The 26,116-nt window shown below is 40.9% G+C and overlaps 1 protein-coding gene across 1 annotated transcript in view; it reads right to left on the minus strand.

Annotated features, from left to right (window-relative positions):
* Positions 1–2,335: 2,335 nt before the first annotated feature.
* pdlim4 (PDZ and LIM domain 4) overlaps positions 2,336–26,116 on the minus strand; it is a 42,859-nt gene continuing 19,078 nt past the window's right edge. Inside the window, exons 3-7 of the mRNA XM_080040738.1 lie at positions 25,297–25,378; positions 14,248–14,534; positions 12,191–12,348; positions 6,385–6,523; positions 2,336–4,717 (exon numbers count right to left, since the gene is read on the minus strand). Coding sequence (XP_079896864.1) covers positions 4,513–4,717; positions 6,385–6,523; positions 12,191–12,348; positions 14,248–14,534; positions 25,297–25,378 — 871 coding nt within the window. The 3' untranslated portion in view covers positions 2,336–4,512. The remainder of the gene's footprint in view (positions 4,718–6,384; positions 6,524–12,190; positions 12,349–14,247; positions 14,535–25,296; positions 25,379–26,116) is intronic.

Genomic DNA, 26,116 nt, shown 5'->3' on the forward strand with positions numbered 1-26,116 from the left:
ATAACCTTATGGATGGTATGGCTGACTTCCTTTCACTTTTGTCTTTAAATACTTTTAAGTAGAGATCCATTCAAGTGGAACTGTGTGTGAAGAAAGTGAAAGTGTCAAGGTAATTCAGATAAATCTAACCCAATCAAATAAAGCTTAATCCTTTCCATATTAGGACTCCTGAAGGCTTTCTTCACAAAGTATATATTTGTCATGTATAAAGCTGTTGAGTCTGATGTTATCTGTCTGTGAACCTAGTGTGTACTTTAGCTGCAGGCCTGTCCTGCAAGTGGCCTTTATGCAAATCTATCATGATCGTCTTTTCGTTTTCTTTTTTTATCTCCTAGTCAAAGCACCTTTGTGTTATTGGAATCTAACAAGATAACACATGCCTGTAAACAGGATAGAGAGGCGTGCTTGCTGTTGGTGTGCGTACGTGAAGCAATACAGTCGACCCTATTCATATTCTCCATACAGGCCTGCTGTGTGAATTTGTCCCTGTTTAGCTTGGTTGTTGGTTGATTTGGAAATAAGCTGAAGGGAAAATGCTTCGTCATTGCTCCGACACGTGATGGACAGTGTGTATGCAGTCGTCCCTCAAAGCAAAGGGAGCTCTGTTTCCAAGCAACCCCAGAAGTGTTTATCTTCCAAAGTGGCCTAAATGTTTACGTGAGAGAGAGAAGCAGAGGTCTTTCCACGTGGCGAGGTCTCTCTCTCTGTATCTCTCGTCGCCTGTGTTTTGCTTACACTTCACTGTGTGGGTCTGTTGAAACCAAATCAGCAGCGCTTTGTTTACTTCTCCTTTTGCTCTTGCCTTCTTTTTCTCCAGGCCTGTCTCTTTCTTCTCTCACAGCTCACTTACTAACTGCACGCATTCACTAACGGTCGCTGACTGAGTTATTAACCAAGGTGCAAAGCCCTTAAACTGGGTATATGAGGTGGCCGCTCGGCCCTTCTGGTTTTGGTTACAAGAAATCCCTTGAATCCGTGCCACGTTCTGCAACCGTATGTATGTATAGATTTGACACACCGCTGTTCAATGTACAGCAACACGAGAAGCCACGAGCGTGATGGAAATCAACACATTTACAGTGCCATTAAGCATTACTACAAAAGTGTGAGAAAAACTTGAAGCACCACTGGCCCATTTCCCAGACAGGCCCATTCCAGCCAACTTCTTGGAGAAGGTGCCCCTTATAAAACCAGATATATCCAAATTGGCTTTTTCAGATATATGGGCCTGTAATAATATGACATTAAATCGAGCCTGAAATTAATTAATTAAAGGGTTTACTGAATAAACATTAGAGTTACAGCAGGACTAAATTATGACTTAATTAAACCTCCAGGGATGCAGGGTTAGCTTCAGATTAATGGTGTCTGTCCGTGGAGATGTAGAGTGTATGTTGCCTGGAGCATTTCATAGAAGATTGGCAAGAAGCTCTCATTGACAGGGCAGTCCGTTTAATAGTCCAGATATCAAACTATCTGGGATGACTGTTAAACATGTGCAAAGATGTCTGGGTGTCATAACAGAAAAACCTATAGACATTCTTATTTGATTTTTCCGTATTCTTAAGACGTTACAGATTTTGGTATACGTACCAATACATTGTCTTGATTTCACTTTTACTGTTGTGTCAGTTTTTATAATGCTGACTCAATCATATTGCGGGCTTTTTATGATGCCATCTAGCTTTTCTGAGCTTCATTAGAGCAGTGCCGTTTGCGTCTGACTGCAGTAACTGGTAAAAAGGTCTAAAATAAATGTAATACAACTTCAGTTCAGGACTGTGCAGGCGAAAATTTACGACTCCTAAAACAACGCAAGATGTGTTTCAGAAAGCCACTTTTAAATCAATGATTAACTAAATTAGGGTTTACTCCTGGTTTAATTCATACTCTGTCCAGAAACAGTCCTCTTTAGTTGTACTTTAATGAGACAGAGACATACTGTGTGTTGCACCTCACACCCTTAATTTTGAGAGAGCACAACTGTTGCTGACCTAAAAGGTATAAAACAACCGTCTGCTTGTAGGCAATAAAGTCATATTAGAGGCAACACACCATGAAAATATGAGACCAGGTCTCGATTCCCACACATTTTATGCTCAGATTTAAGGCTTTTCTGTGAAGTGGGTGTCTAAGGATTTAGGTTGCGAGACACACAGGCACAAAGCAGCCTGGTGGTCTTACAGAATAACTGCCATGTCAGAGCTGGGGGTGTAACACTAAGACAAATGGAATCCCTTGGGTATTTTCACAGCGCATGCCTCAAATCTTCCAGGTGTAAATCCTGCAGTGTTAAGAGCAGCGAAGAATGTGAAACAATCACGTCACGGTAAAGCACTTCTCATTTTATTTATTTTCGAATCTACGACAAAAATAAAAAAAGGAAGCAAATAAAAAGCTCCGGAAACAAAAACATGGTGGTGGTAGAACAATAAGTTAAACACAAGAAGAAGATTGGTGTCAAAGAAAATCATTTAAAAGACACTTGAGTATGCAAAGGCACGTGAGTGACATGTTATATACTGTATGTTGAATCACCATAAAACAAAATATGTACAATACCAAATAAACAATGTGGCAATATCATTTTCACATAATTTACAAGACAACTAGTATAGGTGGCACACCAGAAGCTACGCATCACTGTTGATATCTATAGAAAAGATGATGGATATCAGCAAAGACATTTATTTTTTCCATTCTCGTTTCAAATTAACACAGAAGTTTGTTAGAAACATTTTCTAAAAAATAACAATAAGATCACTCCGCTTCACCCAGCTTACTTCACTATTCACAAATTCACAACAAGCCAAGAGACTGATGGCTGCATATTGCAGTCATTCTCGCAGAAAGAATTTCTGTCAAGGAAAAGAACGCCATTCCCTCATTTCTCTTTCTCATCTACCTACTTTTTCCATTTGTTCCTTCTCTCAGAGGAAATGTGGAAGTATATTTCATTTGCTTTATAGACTTGGCTGTGACAGTCAGATTTGAGTTCATAGTAGAATGGGAATACAAGTATGCATACCTCCAACTTCTGTGTTTTACTCTCTTCCAAAAAGGAACCGTAATGTATCCATGTTGCGGGCCCAAAGACTAAACAGAGTGAATATTACTCCCACATGTTGAAGGCTGTGGAGCCCAAGATTAGAAGTCTCTAACAGTTTTCTACGGCTGTGTCTCCTGTCTCCAATGCACATGACCAATTCTTAAAGTTGTCACAAGAGACGGAGATCATACTGATGTCAATATGGAGTGTTTTTAATAAACGCAACCCGGTGAACTTGGGTTTGAACATGTGTGAGAGTAGAAATTGCTCTCTCAGTCAGGTGCTGGGGAGAGCACTTTAGTCACCACCATCCTGTGAATGTGTATCACGCCTGTTCAAAATCATTGCATAAGGGCGAACTTGCTGGGAGCAATTCTTTAAACTGATTCTCACAGGACTTTGAGGACGTCTCCTGCAGGGTTTTTGTTTATATCTCAGAAGGCGCTTCTCGGCTTGCTGCGTACGGAGGCGTTTACCATAGGTTAAAAGTTCAATAAACCCATTCGCCAAAGCCTAGTGACACATATTTCCATCCCATGAACAATCATTGTTAGATATCTGCTTATAATGAATGAATGCATATTGTTTCATATAACTGAAAAGTGAGCAGAAAAAAACGTGAGCGTCAAATGGAGATGTTTCCCAAGATTTGTAACATAGAAAGTCGTAAAAACTAACTGCATAGATGCTAAAACACTTTTAAAACACCCTGAACCAAAGCTAAAACAAAATATCATTAAACCTTCAATTACTTTGCAAAACACGGGCTCACTGTTTGCGGTGTGCTCATGGGAAAACTGTTGAAGCTAAATGCAAAATTAGTCAGAAGGCAGCAACTTCTCTGTACAGTTCAAACGCACCAGTTGACTGCAATTATCTTGTGATAACCCCTATCACACCTACACTAGTGTTTCTGAAGGTAAGTTAAGGCTTGGGTGAGAATTTGTAGAAAAGAAGATAGCTGTAGTATGCTAATGTTGTATATGAAACCTGTACATGTCTTGTTTCTTGGTTATTACATGAAATAGTCCGGTAATATGCTGCAGGTGTGAAAACATTTCTGAATATATACCTTAATTGTTTCAATATATCAAATCTAGAAAGTGTAAACACACTGATTGAGAGTCGAGGGCTGTAAGGTCAGGACGTAGCATAGCATACAATGTCAGCTTGTATAATGGGTTTGAGATTTGGGATACTCATCAGATCCAAGCCTTATTCTGTCAACATATTTCAATATGCTCTATATACACAATGCATTTATCAAGTCTGTCAGTGTAGAAACGCAGATCTGGGATCACAAACATAACGATTTTCAGAGGACTCTCCCAAAGGCAAAACTGATCCAAGATCGGCATTCCTGCTTGACAGAGCCTGATATACGTAGGCTAGGACACTCAGTAGCCCCATTCTCCCAGATTACTTCCCATTTATAGAATAGTAGAAGCAGCTCCATCAGCGTCTCACACTAGCTCCACCTTGGAGTTGGGGTAAACGGCCACCACGTCGTAGCCCTCTGGAGCCTGCACGCGGGCCATGGCGTGGGTCTCACAGTACAGATTCTCCTCGATGAAGAAGTAGCCTTTCTGCTTGAGGTTGACGCCACAGTCATCGCACATGAAGCACTCGGGGTGGTAGAGCTTGTCCCTGGCTTTCACGATGGTGCCACTGGATGGAGAGAGAACACAACATAGGATCTTAGGTCGGGTTTAAATAAATCCCTTTAGGACTCATTGCGTGACAGTTTTCATGTCCTAATGCTTTTTCTTAAAGGCGCTCCGAGAAACTTTCAGTTTGTGTTAATTCCTGCACCCCCTTCGGACAAAAGCCGTAGTGTTTTTACTACGCCAGCTGTAGTTCCTGGGTGAGTGTACCCATGACAAAGGCATAAAGAAAAACTATATAAATAGCATTCTTTGCACTGATGCTCTTGTTTGCTGTTAAATGTCATTTATGATCATCAGAGAGAAAAAATTAGACAGTTTCAGATATATTCAAAAGTTCCTTGTAGCACCTTTAATGTGTGGGAAAGGATGCTGAAAGATTTGGTTTCGTGCTGACATACTTCTGTTTCTTATTATTCGTCTTAGACTAATACATCTGACTTACATTTTCTATTTACAGTGTACAGGAAGAACATAGCCTTACATATAGAGTAAGGGACAAGTGGAACAAAGATAGTTGACTACATTTTAATGGACTGCCCATATGCAGAGCGCCTTAAAAGGATAACTGCAAGCAGTTTTTATGGAGGCGCTATCATCGAGGCAGAACCCTTTAAAAGGAAACAAGGGATGATGACTTTCCTTGGGCTGATACACAGTTGTTTATTGAACTTTCCGTTATCAATGCAAATCACCAATTACCCTACTTTATAGGGACTGTTAGCATGCAATCATTTGAATATATGTCATCATGTGTCATACTTTATGGTTAAGCTTTCGAGATACACTTCCTGAGGGGAGCGCGTTCATACTGCATGTGGGAACTGCATAGTACATGTCTGTTCTGCTGGCTGGCTGCTGCTCAACATTGATGGCTTTGGAAAGTCACTGCCTCACTCAGTCACACACCAATAGCATTTGTTAAGGGCGTTGTTCATTCACTGCTCCCAATAAGATTTTCCTTTCTGGACTGGGGATTGGAGCAAGCGACCATTCAGTCATTAGTCTTTCTTTCCCCATCTAAACTCATTTATGAAGGGTAACCTATTGACACAGTGCCCTTTATTTGTTTAAAAAGCTGTAAAATGCTCCAAGGTCATCACAGCCTTATTGGGCCCCCAAGCCTCTACAATGCACTCTTGTTAACCAGTTATTTATACCGATGACATCACTGCTTACCTGCAGCTGGTTTTTTTTAGAGGGTAGATTACTGATGCATGTGGTTTGTTTGGCAGAAAGGTGTGTGTACATGTGCTCTGGCTTGATGTTTAGTGCAAGTCTGTGTATACATTGGGCACTTTGTTTAATCATTTAAATGATCAATGGAGGGAAACCTGTGAAACGTGTTGGTTCCTGTCGACCTTCATGAAACTCTTTGTTTTTAGTGTGAAATAAGAACATTGACCCACCGCTGGTATTTTTTTATTTTTAACTTTATGTGCAAAATCATTTCAATTGAAAAAACATGTTATACCGCTGCGAAAGTGAGTAGAACATCGAAACTTTTAAATATTTTTTGTATAAAAATAAAAATTGGCTCTGACAGCTAAGATACATGTACATGCTTATTCCATGAGCTGTTCAATAGTGTTGTACAGTCCACTTTTGATTGAATACTTGATTAAGTTTTTACCTTAATCAAATCATAGATAGCATCAGAACAATACTTACACAATGCCATTACAGCAGCGTGTGCACTGGGGCAGCTTCTGAAGACCAGGCATGGGGCTGGGGATCGGACTGCCCAGTTTGGGGATTGGAGACCTGACTGGAGACTTCAGGTTTCTCATTCTCTCAGTGGGGGACACACCTAGAAATAACAACATAACCACAGAATAAATATAGGGACTTTGGAAACCACACCATAGGCTATTATGAGGCCAATCCAAGGGGGACAAGCCATTTAGGTTCACTAGAGTGTGTGTTTGTGTTTGCACTCTTCTGGAAACTCCCTTTGAGTTCTAGGTTCTAGGTAAGACGAGAGCAAGGTGGTTTTCAGGTTTGTAGTAGACTGGTTAGTATTACAAAGATGGATTGGAGCCATTTCTCACTATTTCTGACCGTCCTTAAATACAGTATGTTTTTTTAATCCCACTGGCATAAGGACATAGTACAGGACACCTGTGTTACAAAGTTTAGAATTACACTGACAAGTTGTCTAGATTATCTTTTGAACCTTGTTTATAATCAGTTTGAAAAAACAGAAACCCCTCTGTGCATAGCTCAGAGGGGAAACAGGTTTGGAGGAATGCTCAAACCCACATCGAACTGGAGTCCTGCAATGTCATTATACTTGGAAAACATTGAACATTGCAAGACCTCAAACATTTCATACTTTATAGAATTAAAAAAAGCTTTTTAATACATGTTGTGGAGCAACTGCCTAGCAACATCCCAGCAATGACATACATAACACAATAGCCATGTCCTAACAACTAATGGTAACAATATATTCACAAACATACCAAGCAGACCATCAACTATATAAACCACACACAAAAAGATCACCATAGTCCCCACCACCACCCAGCACTGAACACGCTACTAACAATCTAAGTTGCTACTATCACTTTGCCTTCAAAGCTCTATCATGCTCAAGATGAATGACAGCCTCCATCTCCTGCCCCAGGCGATGGGCATGGTAAGGGTTATTGGCTCTGTGAGTAAAGATCATATTTCTCATTAATCTTGTTGTTTGCTCTCACAAACATGATGTTACAATTTGTTCTCTTGTTCTGCTGATTATCTTGAAGACGTCCATGCTTTGGATTTCAGATTTCATGAAACACAAAACCAGTGGCACACAATGTAAAATAAACAGGGCAAAAATACTTTGGGCCATCAAACGTCATGGCGGTCTCGGATGTGTTTGTGGTAATGATTCACCGAGGTGGAAAACGCTACGCAAAGCACATTCAAGTGTTGCTTTAGCCGCTGAATAGCATTGCTGCATTGGATAATAAGAAGGCAGTCCCTGTCCTCATCTTTCTCTTCTGCTTTCACTCTTTAGATCACAGCCACTGATTTTTCTTAGTCAAGATTTAACCATCACACCAATGTGCTGCGATCACACACTATCTGCAAACGGACCTCATGTGAGCTGTGATGATATTCACCTCGTAAGAACAGTTAGAGGCATTGTCTTTATCAAACGCAAATCTATGGTGAAATGCAAATGAAAAAATGACCAACATATGGAGGAGATTTTCTCAAAAAAACATTTGTGGATGAAGCTTTTTGAGAATAAGAACATTTCACTCGTCGGACACCAACTCTATCAGCCACAACAGCAATTGTATATAATGGGTATTTATGTTGTTACAATCCAGCCAACAAAGGCTATTCTTTAAAAAACTAGCACAACGGCTAGTGAGCCTGATAATTCTAGTGGAAGACCAGAGTTTGTTTTAAGAGCGATCAAGTCCAACCAAGCGTATTTATGCTTGACTGGAATAGATGAAAGTGACATACTTAATACTGTTACTAGTGTAGATCAGTGGGGCAGAGCCCTGCAATGAAGTATGTGACTTCTTCTTACAGATGATGTGCCAGCAGAGGTTATTTAGGCCAATAATCCACCTATCGCTGCCACAAACCACAATCTAATTACCTTGCATCTGGCACCTGACTCAAAGCACTCTCAGAGCTGACATTATAAGCTGTGTGTGTTTTTTTTTTCTTGGATTAATATCTCTATCAGCTAATGATGCGCTCTAACGGAAAAGCTTTCATGTGCAGCACTCTCGTGACTTTCTCACAGAGGGCAAGGCTGACTAATAAAAGTCTTGAGACCACAGCCAGGAATAGATATGAGAAACTGAATGAAGGAGTGCTTGTTTAGTCTTGCTTCTACATTTTCCAATAGCCAGACTACATTAGGCCCCCGTATATATCGTTGCCAAAATGCAGACAGGCACCATGTTTTATTTAACAGAAGGTGACAAGTTGGCAGAATACGACATAAATCTCACCACACGCAACATTCACGGCGCGATGTGTGTCCTAAACGGTGTCAAATATCAACCAGACATACTATAAAACAGTCACACACACATGCACATGCACTAGCACACACACACACACACACACACACACACACACACACACACACACACACACACACACACACACACGTGTAAGCCCCCATCCTAACTCAAACCTGTCAAGTACAGCCTAATGGAATTGAAGACAAATGGAATCACAAGGTCAAAAGATAAATAAACAGCTATGATAATATATTTTGAGACAGCTATTGCGGGGTATTGTTTCCATTTTATATCAAGAAAGTATAAAATAAAATAAAAACTCATACCTGACTGTTTGGCTATCAGTCTTGATGCCCAAATGATCCCAAATATAAGTATATATACTTTAGGGGTAATGTATGATCGAGAAGAAAATATGGCATAATAAGAAAGAAAAATATGGGAAAACATAGTAGAATGTGCTCACATGATAGTTGATTAACAACAAATGAATCAATGAAGATGGGCAGCGTCTTTTGAACATTTAAAGAGTACGCAAGTAAAAATAATATAAAACCAAAAACTTCAATGCCAGTAGTCTTCCGTTACTGATCTAAATTACTGTTCAAAGCAACAACTCTCCTGTGCCAGCAGACAGTTAAAGGGTTAAGCCCCGCACCATCACATATTTACCCCCACTTTAAATCTTATTTCCCTTCAGCTCTGTCTTGATCCCTGTGGAACAACAATCTGAATGGAATGCTCCCTCCACGTTTCCTTGAAGTGAATTACTCTGGCGTGTGTTTAAAAGGTGGAGAGGACTGATATGATATTTATCTACATCCTGTTACCTAGTGGAGTTGTGGTCAAAACTAAAGATCATTTTAAATCACATCGTTCAATTCAAATCCAAAGTTTATCCACTGCAATAGATTAAACTAACTTTCCATATAATTACAGTACATCTAAAAGGTAACACATTTTGCTTTAGGTTTACATGTTGTAATCCAATAGGCAATCAATAATTGGACAGGTAAGTAAAAACATTTCCTTCTCTTCATAGCATTGACGCAGACAGATGTCCTAAGTTAACTTACAGTTCACAAAATATGATATACTTTCAAAATATGTTTTAAACAAATAGACGAGGAGTTCCGGGACTGGCTGAGGTTTCAGAAAGGTCACTGGAATTCTGTTTATATTTCCCCGCCAGCTGTTGAAGAAACCCTCCCTTCACTTTGCCTCCCGTCTTCCCCTTAAACTCACCTTACATTTGAATTCTAATTAATTACAAGATCCCGTCGGTAGAGCAATCGCAAATCTTTACATTCAATAGAAAACAATTTTTTTTTTAGTTCTTTCAAACACACAACAATTATTCTGTTCTTGTGTTAAGGCTTATCTGTTAGCATGTAACAAAGTAGTGTATTGTTACATATACAAGCAGACACTCATATTGGCAAACTAAGTTAATGTCTATGATCTTGGTAACATTACCCTAAAAGACCAAATCCTCACACCGGCATTAAACAGTCACTCCGTTCCTTCTACTTTCCACATTGCTACCCAATCATGGTCGGAGGCTGTGGAATTCTGGGTAAACTGACACTCTTGTTTGCTTTAGCTTTAAAAGCCCCTGAACGTCAACATGGCCTCTACAGGGGCTTTTTCGCTTCAAAAGGGGACCAACCACGGTGATTTAAAAGCCTGACAGCGAGGTATGCGTTCAAAAACAGGATGATCCGACTTTAAACCTAGTGTAAAAATGTGATCCATTGTTAAATTTGAACTGCTTTGTTATTTATTGAGCTATTGAAAAAAACAACAACAGCTAAAGGCCGGACTTTAGCAACTTTAGTGACTGTGATTTCAATGTCTCACGCAGATCAAATATCAACCATCAACAGGGAGACAGGTAACCTTTTCAAAATGATGCCAATGTAAACTTGGAGGTGGCTCCCCGTTTCATCGTGGACTTAGCCTGTCAATCGACATGTCATTCTGCCGAGCTGAAAAAACACTTGACGGGCAGACACAAAATGTTCCCTTTAAACCTCTTTACTCCATCAACAGTGTCTCTCTCCCTCAAACCCTGTCTGTCATTAGCGTCTGTCTCACCCGCCCTGTCATTGAGTGCATCAGTAAAGTGCCAAATTAAGGAAAGTTGTATCTTCTGGCTCTGCTCACGGCCACACTAAAAGAGCAGTCAGGGTTGTTCCTTGTGCTGTGGACGATTCTGTTGGCTCCCATATCAAAAGGTAGAACCCGAGATGTGATAAACGAGTTGGATGTTTTTACTCATACATTTCATATACGATAAACTGAGGCTGTTCCAATTGACTGGCATCTTTATATTTTTTTGGACAAAAACACGGATTTTACCTATATGCTGTGATTCCATTATGTATCGGCCTTTGATTGAAAAAACTGTATAAATGATTAAATAGGTCAGGGTTAAAGGTGGAACCAACTGTGCTGGAGAATGCTTGTTGTCAAAATCACTTTGTCAAGATCAGTGAATATCTCCTAACGACTCGCCAAAATTAACTGATTTTGAGTATACTTTATTCAGTGTATAATTAAACCCTCATTTACCTGCTGAATTGACGCTGCAGATTCATACATTCTCCACTGGTAACACTTTACTATCAGTAATAAGGGTTAAAAAAAAAAGTATCTCAAGTAGTTTTAGTTGGCCGAGGTTGAGAAAATACATTTATCATAGGCAGTTAGAGCCGAGATAAGCCCACTTCTTTAAGGTCAAGGCCATTTCCTCTTTAACATACTAATTTGGCTTATAACTACACATTTCACAACTTTTGCACTGCTTAAGTGGTGAGTACGGACCCTGAAAACTAAAGAATGCTTTATTTGAGAGGATAAGCCCTCCACTGCTGCTGCCAGCATCACATGACTCTTCCTCAGAAGCTGGAAGCCCGAGCGGTCAGAAGGCAGACAGGAAAACTATATTTCTCACTTTATTGTCCTTTGTGAAGTTGTTTTTGCACTAAATTGCCGAACAAAAACATCCCTCCCCTGTTCATCTGTGTGTGTGTGTGTGTGTGTGAGAGTTATTTTAAGCACTTTCTCTTGCTCCCTCTTTCTCTTGTTTTTCTCCGTCTCTCTCTCTCCCCCTCTCTCCCCCTAACCTCGCTGTCTGTGTCTTTCTATAAAAGGAAAACTATGCCAGTAAGACAGGGGATTTCAAAACAGGCTGGGGATGAAACTTCAGGAAGCTTCCCTTCTAAATCACCAAAGTTTGACATCTTTTGTATACACTTTTTTTAAACAGTTGGACACAGATCAGGAAGGGAACTTTTTTTTATTCAATGAGATTTATCCTTTGATATTCCTCAGAATTAAATAATTGTTTATAGTCAAAAGACAGAAAACTACAAAGTAAGCCAACTGTTAAAGCAAAAATGCAATTGAGTCAAGTATCATGACACTAAACAACTCTTTCACCACACACTTAGGCCTTCACAGAAACACATCCACACTGAAATCCTTACCTCCATCCTCGGCCTCCAGGATTCCCTGGAGGTATTTGAAGGAGCCGGACTGTTTGGGGGCAGAGACAGGCTCCTCGTAGTCCTGCAGCATCTTGTAGACGTCTGACTGTGTGTCGATACCATTACGGCCCCCGGGGGACTGCATGGGAGGCTCTGGGCTGAACCACACAAGCAGAGTAAGAAACAGTATTAGGGAAATTAAATCTGATAATTAGTGAGTACATTGCAGGTGACGAGGAACATACATTTCCTTGAGTAATCTGTCAAGAGTCGCCAAAAAAAAGTAACCCTTACAAGATTCTGACAACAAGTAAACAACCAAATGTTCTGGGAAATAGTTGAGTGTTTGGGTTAAAGGTGGAGTCAGTGATTCTGGAGAATGCCTGTTGTCCAAATCACTTTTTGTCAAAATCGGTGAATATCTCCTCGCGATCCGCTACCTGTCCGTACTGTTTGCGCTGAAAAAAGTTATTTTCTGATGGGAATATGGCCACCGTAGGTTTTTTTCTTTTATCAGGTGGTATCATGATGTTTGACCAGGGGAGGAATGAAAGGAGCTGGAATAGCCTAAACAAAGAGATAAAGGAACAGATGACAGTTTCCAGACCACCAAAGAACGGTAAGAAAAAAACAGCTGAAGAAACAGGACTACAACATATTTCCTTTGTTTAGACAGACTACGTCGAGCACATCTCGTAGATTTGACATGGACACACAGAGGGGGAGAGAACAGAGTTGTACACTTTACCCTCGTCATGCGATTCTACAGTATATGAAGTCTTAATCACCAAAGCCCTGCGATATGGTTCTGCATGTTCATCCATCCATCAAGTCATTCCCAAACATAACAGGATGGACCTAGTTCATTTGATACATTCAAACGTTCAAACCTCTGGGAGATGAGCAGGTCTGCCGACAGATGTGCTCAAATCTTGACACAGTTAACTGCCTGTTTGTCTAAAGACTCACCCACTCCAGGGGTATAAAGGAAGCGCTTTACTGCAGCCTGAGTGTGTGTGTGTGTGTGTGTGTGCGCGTGTGTATGTAAGTGAGAGAGAGAGAGAGAGAGAGAGAGAGAGAGAGAACAATTAATCTACTGAAAATCAGACTGTTAGAGAAAAAGAGGTCGGGTGAAATGATGTAATATAATGAGTTAAAGAAAGTGATCGACAGATCGGGCAATGAGTATTGTTAAAATGTTGTTTAACTTTGTTCTTGTCTGTCTGTCTGTCTGTCTGTCTGTCTGTCTGTCTGTCTGTCTGTCTGTCTGTCTGTCTGTCTGTCTGTCTGTCTGTCTGTCTGTCTGTCTGTCTGTCTGTCTGTCTGTCTGTCTGTGTGTGTGTGTGTGTGTGTGTGTGTGCATGCGTGGGTGTGTCTGGGCCTGAACAAGATTAACAATCCAGTCCTGGGGAACTCTGGGAGACTAAACACATATTTATTGCCTGCTCGAGGGGACACAGAACAACAAATGGCTTTTCCAGTCTGCATGGCCATCTATTCAGGTGTGTCAAGAAGAGACATCGGAAGTGCGTCTTTCTGTCTGTCCTTGTGTTTGCATCTGTTAGTAGTGCACACGAGCATCTGTAAAGTATCAAAATATACCGTATGTGTATTTTCTACATAAAATCTTCCCTTCTTGAGTAGTCACTGGAGTCTCACCAATATTTAATTCCTCAACATTTTTGTGCAATGACACTTACTCATGTCAAGTCATAGACATATAAGACAGTATGCCCTCAACAACTGTTTCTCCTGTTCACAACTACTGCATAGAAATTGTAATGGGATTTTGCCCTGCGTTGGTTTACATTATGTTGGTAAAAAGGTGGAGCCAGCAATTCTAGTACGTAAACAAAGGGGCCCACCATAGCTAGCAACCTGCCATTTACAGAGCATTGGCTGTGTATCAACACCGGATTGTTATTCAATCGCACACACATAGTACGGACAGGTAGCAAATGTTGACAAAAAGTGATTTTGACAACAAGCGTTCTCCAGAATCGCTTACACCGCCTTTAACCCCAAGCCCTTTGCAGCACACAGTTTGATCAACTCACCTATGTGTGGCGCTGAGGCTAAGGCCGCCCATCTTGCTTGGCAGAGACCTGTCTCCATTGCTGCCATTATGAGTATAAAGTCCTGCTGGGTTGTTGTACTGAGCGTTGCCGGTTCCGTTCCCATAGCCATAGCTGTGGCCGTTGTTGGGTCTGGAGTGTCCATTATTCAGGTGAGTGGGCTGGGGAGCCGGCGGGGACTGGATAACCTGCGGGGACTGCGGTTCAGGGGTGTACGACGCTTTACGACTACTGTATCCGCCATATCCGGGGGTGATGGGCCGGAAATTCTATAAAGAGAAAAAAAGAGAAACAGAAACATATAAAAAAAAGGCAAAGATATTAAAGAAAATATCACCAGATATCCACAGTTTATATGGAAATTCTGCACAGACAAAGAAAAGAGCGTGTAAGATCAAAGAAAGGATTAGGAATATAAAGGGGAGGAAAAAAGGGTAATGGCACCATTACAGAATGCCCAATTATGTTTTGGTTCAGGAAATAAGAGTAAAATGAGCAAAATAACGAAATAAACAAGCCACTGGTGCCCTGGGTAGAAAACCACAATTCTTTAGAGGCGAATAAAGTGGTTCTTCTCAAATGAGGCATTGCAGCGGTGAGGACTGAGAGAAAATCTTTTTTCCACTTAATTTCTGCTTTTCCCCCCTTTTACTAGTAAGGCCTATTAAGAAGGAGCTTGCATTAGATTTCCTGCAGATGTTTCTGTCAAAACAAATTAAGTTGTGGGTGTCAATATTGAAAATTTTAATATTTTCTTTTCCCCCGGCTGCTTTTTACTGTGGCTTGAGGAGTTGATAGAAGCTGACAGAGCCGAAAATGGTAATAATCTTTTTTTTTATGTGCCAGAGCAGACTTTTGACATTCTTGCATCACAGTTTGTCCGCTGGAGCTGTTTGGAAGAATCTGCTGCACAGGCACTTGCACCACTGTATACACAGCGAGCGTGTTTATGCTGGGGTCAACGCCCTTTTGCTGTGCTGTGCATGTGCACAAACATCCAAGTGACATCACCTCTCAGTGTTTACCACAGCTATCAGCCCACTTCAGTGATAACGCTCACTGCCAGCCTGAACCGTCTGTTCCACAGACTACAGATAAACTTTTATTGCACAGCTTTTAGATGATGTCACCTCTGATAGTGTTTTAGTGCTTTGAATATGAGAGATAGCAAGCTTTTATATGACTAAACAGCGCTGCACATTATCATAACTTTAGAATATAAACATTTCAACAAAGACGAAGTGACTTGTTTACAAGTTAGGCAAAGCAGCAGGATGGGAGACAGACTGACTGTTGTAACTAGGAGCCATGGTAAAGAGTATGCATGTGTGTTAGAGTGTGTGTGTGTGTGTGTGTGTGTGTGTGTGTGGGGGGCTAGTTTAAAGTGACTTAGCCACAGGAGGTGGAGGTTGACAGCTTCTTCCAGACAGGACCCCTGTCATTTCAACAGATGGGTCTGCTGGATGTCATCCTGTCCTCAAGGCTTGGCCTGGACCACACACACATTCACACAAGCACACACACACACACACACACACACACACACACACACATTCACACAAGCACACACACACATACATGTCCTTCTATAATCAGCACTTTTCAGCGGGCTGGCGACCAGCCTTTCCTCTACACCAAATAGCCCACATCTTGAACTTGGAAAAGCGTTCTGTCATTGCCCTGCCTCCTGTAGTTAAGACTGATGACTTTCACGAAATCTAAAACCACCTCTTCCTACTCGCCCCCAAAAACCTCGGACAGTAAAGACGGATGAATCCAGAGACCCCTCGGAGCAAAAAGCTAGCAGATAGCCCTTCATGGTTAGGGTGCGGAGAAGCAGGCAGGGGAGTCAGCGCTCAATGAAGCTTCTCCCTCAGAGCCAAACCCTGTTTGGGCAGGATGTCAGTAACACCCGTCTCTCTGTGGCTCGCTCTCCAAGTCAACCAGACACTCTGAAGCCTGGTCCTCACCACAGGACCACGCGGGCCAAACCAGATCGCACTCTGTATCTTTAGCCTTTATTTGCACAGATGGTGGACCTCATGTGGATTTCATCAAAGGGCCCCCTCAACATCCCTGTTTTTGGGAATATGGAAGGAATCTATATTCCCGATTACTTTAGTATAGGGTCTTGTTGGTATAACTGAAGAGGAATTTTACATTGATACTGCTTCTCAACTGTGGCCTCCATTTTACCAGGCAGCAGATACAAACATGCAAAGGCAAACAAACAATTAAGATCTTCTTATTAACATTATTGATGTATTACTAATCACTTGTCACTCATTGTATCCATACTATGAATAGAATGCAAGGTCAGCCTAAGATCTGGTGGTGGATAGATTAGACACACAGTTTATTTTGGGCACGGAATACTTTAATGTTTATCTCACATCTTACTACACCCCCCTATACCTCAAACATCTCCATAATATATCCTTCAAAAATACATTTCTGTGGGCGGATAGTTTAAAATTTCAAGAGACATTTTGCTGCCCGCTTTCTGCCACTTGAACCTTGGCTATCATTCTCATCCACACTTGATTTATCTTACTTTTTCATTTTCAGAAAGGGCGAAGTTCTTCAGAACTAACCCCCATTCTAAGTTTCATATTTAGTTCCATTATTAATTGTTCTTGCTTGGAAAATGGTTAAATATGCGGATAACAATCAGTGCAATAACTGTATGACTGTCAGGCGAGCTTATTCATGCCTGTGTTCAGGGAATAAGGAGTGACATGGGGGGAAATTCCTGAGAGTGTATTATATTACACGCCCCTGCATTGGCATGACATGTTAAAGACATTTATGACTCCTAATTTGTACAAACATGACATGCAAAGGAGGACAGGTAATGGCAAGCTTAGCCCTATGGTGATATATTTAAAGAAAGAGAAAAGACAAAATGGGAAATTACCCTGGAGAATAAATCAGTCCAAATGTCAACTCTTATTTGTATAACCCCAAATTACAAATTTGTCAAAGATGGGCTCAGCAATCCAAGCAATATGCTACACTCTCTAACCTTCCAGTCACACAAATAAAGTGGAAGAAATAGTGAAATATTGCCTCCAACATGTAGTCTGCAGTAGTAAATATAGTAGCATGAAAACGGAATTACTTAGAGAACATGTACTTAGTTACTTCTAATAACTGGTTGTTTCTAATATGGTCAAACAATGTGGTATTCATAATTATATATGTACACAGTGTAAAAAGCAGAACTAACTTTAACAAACAGATGGGAAGAAATTATGCTGTGATAAATTCCTTCATTCCCCTAAACCCAGTTAAGTCCAGTAAAGCCAAATGAGGGGAAAAACACCTTTTCTTTAAATAGATGTCCATGCTGTTGGCAGCAAAGTGCACATTCTCCCATTTTCACCCTCACACTCCTGTCTGACGTGGTGCGACTCCTTCTGTTTCAGCTGAACTGAACCCCCCCCCCTCTCCCAAAGCCATTCTTGTTGTCTTTTTCTCTTTAAAACTCTTTCCTCTCTTGGCTCGCGTGTCTGCTGCACAGGTATTTGCTGTGGTTGGATGGAAGATTTATAAAAGGAAGCACATCTGGTGCTCGCCTTATAAAAATGCCAGTTTGGTAACATTCAGTACCTTTAAATGCTTTCAAGTTTATCCAAAGGTATGGTGGTTTGGTTGATTTTTATTACAGAAATCAGCTGTAAGTGAACGGTCTCTTTAAAATGATTTATTCTACCCCTTTCCTGTCTGGACTACGTATTGGTTTAATGGTAGACTTTGTCTTTAGGTGACAGTCACGCTTATCTGGTGAAGGCCTTATCACCACAATCCCCCTGGAAACATTATCTTGTTTTGCAAATGTAGTCAACACAGTTCAAATGAACAGCTTCAGTCTATCGCCAAAAGAAACTCAAAATAACAAGTGTGTTGAAAAGAGCCATCTGTAAAATAATCTATTTCCTAATTTCTCTGTCTAGAGAGAATGGCTGCTTTTTCATTTTCTCCCATATCTTGATTGATTTCCTCTTAGCTTGGAGGAGGGGAAACTTTGAAAGGGGAGAAAAGATGGAGAAAGATTAGGAGAAAAAAAATGAAGCAAAAGCAATAACTATTTATGAGCACTAGCATTTTCTACCACTGAATGCACATACATTCAGACTGCCAGCCATCTGATTCCTCTGACCTGTTTTACAATTGTAACCAAGCATGGCTAATGGTTCAGGATGACTGGCCATGTGTGAGCATATGTGCTTGCCAAAGAATATGAGAAAGACACAAAGACGGACAGAAAGAGTGACAGTTCGAAAGGAAAGAAAGTTTGCATGTATGCATATTTACCTCTGATAAGCTCTTATATATGCTGCGTTGTGTTCAACTGAGGTGCATTCAGCCAAGAGGCACCAAGTTCCTTCATTCATCAATCTGACTAAAAGTTACCCTGATTAATATGGCCTTAAATGGGAGAGGACTGCAGTCCCAGCTCTGGTGCCTCTGTCCACAGCCACAGTTTGGTCGGACAGACGAGAAGAGGAGGGGTGGAGGAGGAGGAGGAGAAGAAAAAGGTGGAGGGCTTTAATTGAAATCATATGCCTGTCTTTAACTGGGGACCGAGACCTCAGCCTGCCTGCCTCACCAGACACACACACACACACAAATTCATGATAACCTCCTCCCTTTCTTGCCTCCTGCATGGTTAAATCCCTCCGGACCTCCGAAATTAAGCTTTTCACATGGCGCTGCGCACGGCTAACCAAACCCAAACCAGTCCTTTATGGCTCCCCGGACGCGGCCCTGTGTGCCTCACTGGGAGGACAGACAGACAGGGCTGAGAGGAGGTAGGAGAGAGCTGATGAGGTACATTGGAAGAAGATGGATGCAGATCAATTTCCTCTATTAAATAAAACTATTAAAACATTTCCTTCTTCCATAATGATTGTGCCAAGTCAACTGGGTTGAATTAAACGCTTGGTGATGTACCCAATTAGAGCATTAAAATACAGCCCGAATGTTTCAGGTGAAAGCAATTTTACTTCAAGTGTGACCAATGAAAATAAGCAAACAAAATGATTGAGCTTGGAATAAGTGCAAGTTGTACAGAAGGCAGCCTGGGTTAGCCAAGATGGCAAACTACCTTCATAGTATGAAGTGTTGGATAAGCTAACATTGGTCATTGTGCAGGATTTAGCTACTTGGTGGAAAAATGCTTTAGCATTTTCAAAGGTTGATACAACTGGATAAATGGTTGTCTTTCTATACAGGTAAGGCTTGTTTCGGGTTTTAAGGATATACACCACTGCTTCTACCGTCCGTGACCCTTAACCTTAAAAGCAGCAGAGAATGATGGATGATAGAGGTAAAAAAAGAAACGGAACCTTTCTTTCTTCACCATGAAATCTGAGAAAAAAGTTGACTGTTAAGCATCTGAATCTGAATGAGTGTGGATGGCTGCAGTCTCTCTGGACCGTTTGAGCCTATACCAGAGAATGAACTCAATGACCTCGTCCTCTCCCAAGCACACCGGCAGCCATGCAGAGCAGGGGGTGGGGATGGGGTGGAGGGTGCTCCATTAGCAAAACCCAAAGAATGATTTGGACATTTCTTGGGATTACTGGCTGATTAGCGAACACAAACAAGCAAATAAGTCGGGTCACAGGTCTGTGATCTTAAAGGCCTACTGTCTGACTTCTCAGCAATGCTACAATGGTCTAAGATTCCCTGGCAAGGGATTAGGAAGCAGTGGACCCCCGCCGACATATTTTGGCAACCTCTAAGAGCCAAAGCCTTCAATGGCCCCCTATTGTTAAAACATATTCAGGTTCTTTATGGTATGAATGTATTGCGCTTTTTCAACGAAATATCCTTCCCTAGCGGAAATATATATCTTTGACAAAAAAGGTTTACAACACTTGAACTCAACTGTCAAGTGTTGTAACTATACTTAACTATTTTGTGTTTTGAAAAGGAAAATTATTTTTAATGACAGATATTGGGAGAGCAACTGCCTTGTTCCATTCATAAAACAAATCTGTATTATGCACACATTTCTTTGCCTGAAGTGAAACTCAGTTCCAAGCTGTGAAGGAATTACGGTCCGTAAGTCATGCAAGGACTCTGTCTGTCAGCTCCTATTAATGTTAGCTTGGAGAATTCGCCTTCAGCTGCCAGCTCCTGGACTGAGATTGGAAAGCCTCTGTGACGTGAGATCCAGATCTCTCAGCTTCCGCATTGTAAAGCCTCATTCTTTCCAAAAGACCAAAGTGCTTGGCCACAATAGCAATCACTTTAATCATAGGGTAGCCGACATTATTTGGCATTCCGACATTGCTTGCCAAAGAGTAATGTTTGGCTTCAAATTCGAACGATTAAACCATTCCCACCTACTTGGATCTGCCACTGTGTAATATATGGGAAGGAGTTTTGAAACCCTGAGATGTCAGTAACTGATGGTATTGATTTACTTCTGCATACAACTGTTCTTAGACTGACATATGTACAATGAGATAACCATTTACGAGGGAGGGAGGATTTTCCCTCTTAAGCTGTCTTTTTCATTGGAAAAACTTTCAGATTTAAGACGTGTGATATACGATACTGAATCAATTCAAATAGGAATGGAATTTTCCTGATAATATGTTTGAGCAGAACTTATGCTGAAGCCACTAAACATTATTTCCTCCAAGAACCTCTCACAAAACCTGATTTGAATTCCATCTTGAAACTGGCCAAAGTGATAATTTGCTTATTCGACCGCACACGCTTGAAGACCTCTGATGAAAATATCATATGAGCGGGTCAGGATCAGATGAGGTCAACAGCAAAAGGAAAAGTACTAAAAGGAGGGCATGACAAAGCTCTCACAGGAAGGGAAGCTCTACCATGACCCTGCTGATGTGCCATTCTGAAAACCTAAGAGGACAGCAAAGTAGGCCATCCTGTCATTGTAGAAGTGGATGAAATCACTGTTTGAAAAGCAAACCGTGCTTCTGACTGTCTTCAGTTCAGATTTGGATTTGAAGTATAGCTCGGTTCAATACTGTAGATGCCCAGAGTGTAGAGATGACATTTAAAGTTGTGTGAAACTGATTCATTATGGAAACCAACCAAGATCTGATGCTGGTAAAGCTATCAGGATTCCATATAGCAAGGATTATTGAGACAGCAAGATGGAAAGGATTCTTCCAAAAAAGAAAAGGAACTTAACTTATATCAATTAAATTAAAACGAGCAGGCTTTCGTCGCTAGTTTTTCAGAAAATGTTAATGAATGATAGAACAACAAACCAGTATACGCGAGGGGGGGAGGGGTCGTATATTTTTTAGCTTGATATTGCCCTTACATCCTTCTTCTCAAGCTCTCCCTATTATTTTTTGTGTGAGATTTTGGAACGCTGTGCTGAGGACAACTCATTCGACTTACCAGAATTAGATGTTGGAGATTTAGTCAGAAATTGGTTGTGAAACCTACACATGCACTTCACGTTATTTCACTTATGACGCCTCATCATTATCTCATCCTATTCTATTCTTAGGAAGCTTTGTATGAAATCCGGTAGTCTGTGGTCAAGTCTTGCCAAGACATGAGCACAATCCTTTGGAAACACAATCCAGCTGAATTCCCAAAACTGATCGCAGAAACACTGGAGAAAAGCCCCTGCTGAAAGTCACATCAACAGTAATGAGTCATACGCTTTCTTATGTCCAAATATACAGCATTTCCTCATCAGCTTTTTTTATGAGAGTCTGCCCTGGTCCAGAGGTGAAAGGAAACACCTCATATCTTCCATGTGTCACTTCCTGCTCAGTAGTTTATTACCACAAGCGAGGCTGGAATTTCCAACATAGCCAGTTCTTTTTAACAATGACCCTATGAATAAAAATGGAAATGTTATACACAGAATTTCCTGTAAAATTTTCAGGGCATTCTTTGTTGGGCCTACTACATGGTAGTATTTATTTTTTAAAAAGTTTGTCTTCGGATGCTCCTGAATTATTCTTAGATAATTGAGTCAATCTGTGGAGTAAAATGCCTATGTGGTTCGGAAAAATGTGTGGTCATTTCCCGGTGGAATTTTTTTTTTCTTTAATACATAAGTTAAAATGTTCTGGTAATAATCACTGGTTCCAGTTATCTGCGTGCTAGCCAAAGCGTACTGCTTCAGTCCCAGTGGTTGCATGTCATGTCACACCGCCGCATTCTAGACACATGGGACATGGCCTCAAATCTTTGCCAGCAAAATCAGAGATCCTGTTGCCATTGTCTTCCAGCAATTTGATTCAGTCAATTTGTAGCTCATGCTGCCCAAACTTGCTCACCGCGGGAGTGACTGTGGGCCAACAGTATCACATAGTTCACTTTGGATTCGGTTTAGCAGGTGTGAGAGAAGCAAATGCAGCATATACGGTTTCCAACGTATATAAGGAACAATCGGCATTGTTGTGTGTCAGTGTAGCCCTTTAAGCCGTATCTGAATACATAAGGAAACAAAGAACTTTGTCTGGTCTTTTATTTGACCCCAGGGAGCGGATGTTTCCCTCTTTTCATGCTCAGAATAATACACCTGAGCGTGACAATAAAGTGGCCCTGACTTGGCAGTTTCCAGACGTCTAGGATCACTTCATTAAATAAGACGCCAGGGAACATTTTTAGACTTTAGCGAGGGGGTGAGGAGAGACTGGATAAGATGTTACAGAGATACAGAGAGAGGGGAAAGGGGGATAATGACAAAAAAAAGAGCATGAGAAAGAAAGAGAGACAGATTTAGTAGTCTCGGATTACCCACACGCAAAGCCCTCCTGTCATGCATGTCTATGTTTGTATATACAGTCGGAGCTGATGGTTACTCTGCCTCAGGTTTGGTATTTCCTTGTGTTAATCAAAGCAAGACCTGAGGTTATGCTGAGATTTTGGGATGAGGACTGTTGAAGCAGAGTTCTGCTCTCTGGCTGGACATTTGAAGGCATACTTACTTACTCACTCACTCACTCACTCACTCACTCACTCACTCACTCACTCACTCACTCACTCACTCACTCACTGGCGTTGTTGATTACTTTTACCCACACATTCATTTTATTTTTATACATTTCTTAGGGTCCTATCATGGTCAAAACTTCAGCAGCACAACACATACATTTTTTTCTGATTCGTAATTTCAAAGTATAAGTCCACAGGGAAGTTGGGAATGCTGATCAAACATCCACAAACAACCCTGATTAATAACATGAAAAGCTAAAGCCTCTTTCACTGAAAACAACGCCTTTCAGTAAGGTGTCAAACTCCCTCTGACGAGTCAACAGATAAATTTCACTTCTTCTTTGTGCGTCTTTTTCACCCTTTTCAAACAAAGAGACCATGCAGCAGTGAGACAATATAGGCACACAGACTCCACGACCACCACATCGCAGTACTTGACAAATGGACACTCACATGTCTGAGCCACAATATGCTCATTGTCGGCCTTTTTGAGTCACACAGTCCCCATACTCTCAGCATATGTGTGCTCAAATACACACACACACACACACACACACACACACACACACACACACACACACACACACACACACACGCACACGCACACACCTCTTATTCAGGCTCAGAAACCTGTTGGCCTGCCAGATCTGGAAAACTTGGGAAAGATCATCTGCTAGAGTTCATCAAGTCCTGAACATCCGTTTGGCAGCTCAAACGATCGAAGAACAATCAAGATACTATTTCATATCCATTCCACTGAACAGTGGGGTGCATTATTTCATTTATAATCATGGAAATGATAGTGTGCATGCAATTTACGGATCAAGTGTTGTGCCTGTTTCCATGGATTCAGTTTATGATATAAACAGACTGGGAAGACTCGTCTCACACCCAACACACTGCACTTTAAATTACGAGCTCAGATCAGAATCTGGGGTCGTAATTAAGCGTAGTGGGGTATGATTTATCCTCTCTTGTGGCTAATGCGGTAGGAAGCAAAGGACCTTGATCCAAAGCCGTAGATTTCAAAGTGCAGACCGAGTTTAACATGAATCCAACCAGAGAACCAAGCAGACACCTTCTTCATGGCAGCATTAAATATGAACAGTTAAGTTTGACAATTGTAGTATAATTAACTGTGTCACCCAGAGGTGAAAAGGATCAGTTCAGCCGAGATCAAATAAAAAGCATATCTCTCTTCCCCAAGAAGCATCTAGCCATGCATAGATGTATTTCTATATGTACAGGTGCATCTGTAAAAAATGTGAATTTCATGGAAAAGGATTAAGGCTTACGCTCAGGAATAACAAAAATGCAGTATCTCAAAATACAAATATTATGAGATACTGGAATATTACAGAAACCTGGGCTTTCGTAACACCTCAGCAGTGCCACAGGCTGATCACATCCATGCAATGATGAAGTCATTCATGCAAAAGGAGCCCGGACTAACTATTCAGATGGTGGAGAATTATCTATTATACATCTTTTATATTAAAGTAATATTATAATATGTAAAGGTACTGGATTTTAGATTTTCATGAGCCATAAACCTAAAAAAAAATGCTTTTATTACTTTTAACATGGTATTCTAATTGTTTTTGAGATGCACCATATGAAAGGTGGATACTTGACTGTGAATAATGCTCAGTGCGGCTGCTCACATTGAGGTCTGTGGTTTATTGTGGAGTAATTGGTCCATTATGTTCTGAGAGACACGTCTCCGTTGGGATATAAAACCAGAACCCCATGAATTGTTGCATCGCATGGTTGCATTTTATATGCGAGATCTGCTTGTCTCAACACTATAGGCCAGAGACAGACAGTCATAAGATCCAAGAGCTAACAAAGTACTTCCAAATCAACGTTCGCTGATTTGCTTTTCCTCGCATTTAGATAAATACATATTAATTGCTCACCAGCCCAGTGAGTGATTCATTTCTTTATTTTATCTAGCTTCACAGAATACGAAATTCCGTCCCAAATCAGTCCAGAAAGCATCGCAGTGGGAGTGAATTTGAGTCGAAAGAATCTCCCATTGACTTTTGCTTGGGTAAATCCAGAGTAAACAGTGGTTACCTGTGAGTCAGGCTCCATGTAGGGGCTTGTCTTGCCATCTTCACTAAGTGTTGGCGACCACACTCTGTCTCCTGATCCCGACCTGAAAGACAACACCCATGAGAGAAAGAAAGAGAGGGAGTTAGATTAATCTTTTGCTATCCATCACCCATGCAGTGAAGCATGCCGTCATTTCAGCTGAGAAGCATTTTTTTTTTTCTACAAAAGACCCAGCGTATAAAGTGTAATAATACCTAATGGTGAATGCTAGACAAACTAAACTAAAAAGAGTCAAAGTAAAGACAGAATTCACTGTACCCTGGGAAAGATTCACTAACTGCTGTCACCTCACACTGTACTGGTAGCTTTGTAAGAGTGAGTGTATGAATGTATGTGTCCGTGAGGACGTGGCTTCAAACATTTGGCAGGTTTTTTCGCATTAGGAATGGGATAAAGCTATATTCTGGCCTGCTCCTACTGGTAAGAAGATAAAAGGCATCATCAAACCATAACTTCACCGTTTGAACTATCCAGTTTTTGGAAAAAGTTATTGAATTTTTGGCCAGTGATTTTTGAATAGTAGTGATATCTGCATTACTGGTATCTGTATAGATTACGAGTAATTGACTCCAGATGCATTTACTTGAAAACAAGTATATGATTTACTTGCTGGCAACAATGATAACAAGCTTTTATTAACAACACTGCAGAATCAGCCTCCCGTACATGCATACGCCTGGCTCCACATAACTAATTATCTTCTTCAAAAAGGCAGAGAATTAACTGCTGCTGAAACCACGGTTGTGCAACTTATTTCTCAGACTGATAAAATGTTGCGATT

Source organism: Ammodytes marinus (assembly GCF_949987685.1).
Source record: "Ammodytes marinus genome assembly, chromosome: 14".
Taxonomy (NCBI): Eukaryota; Metazoa; Chordata; class Actinopteri; order Uranoscopiformes; family Ammodytidae; genus Ammodytes; species Ammodytes marinus.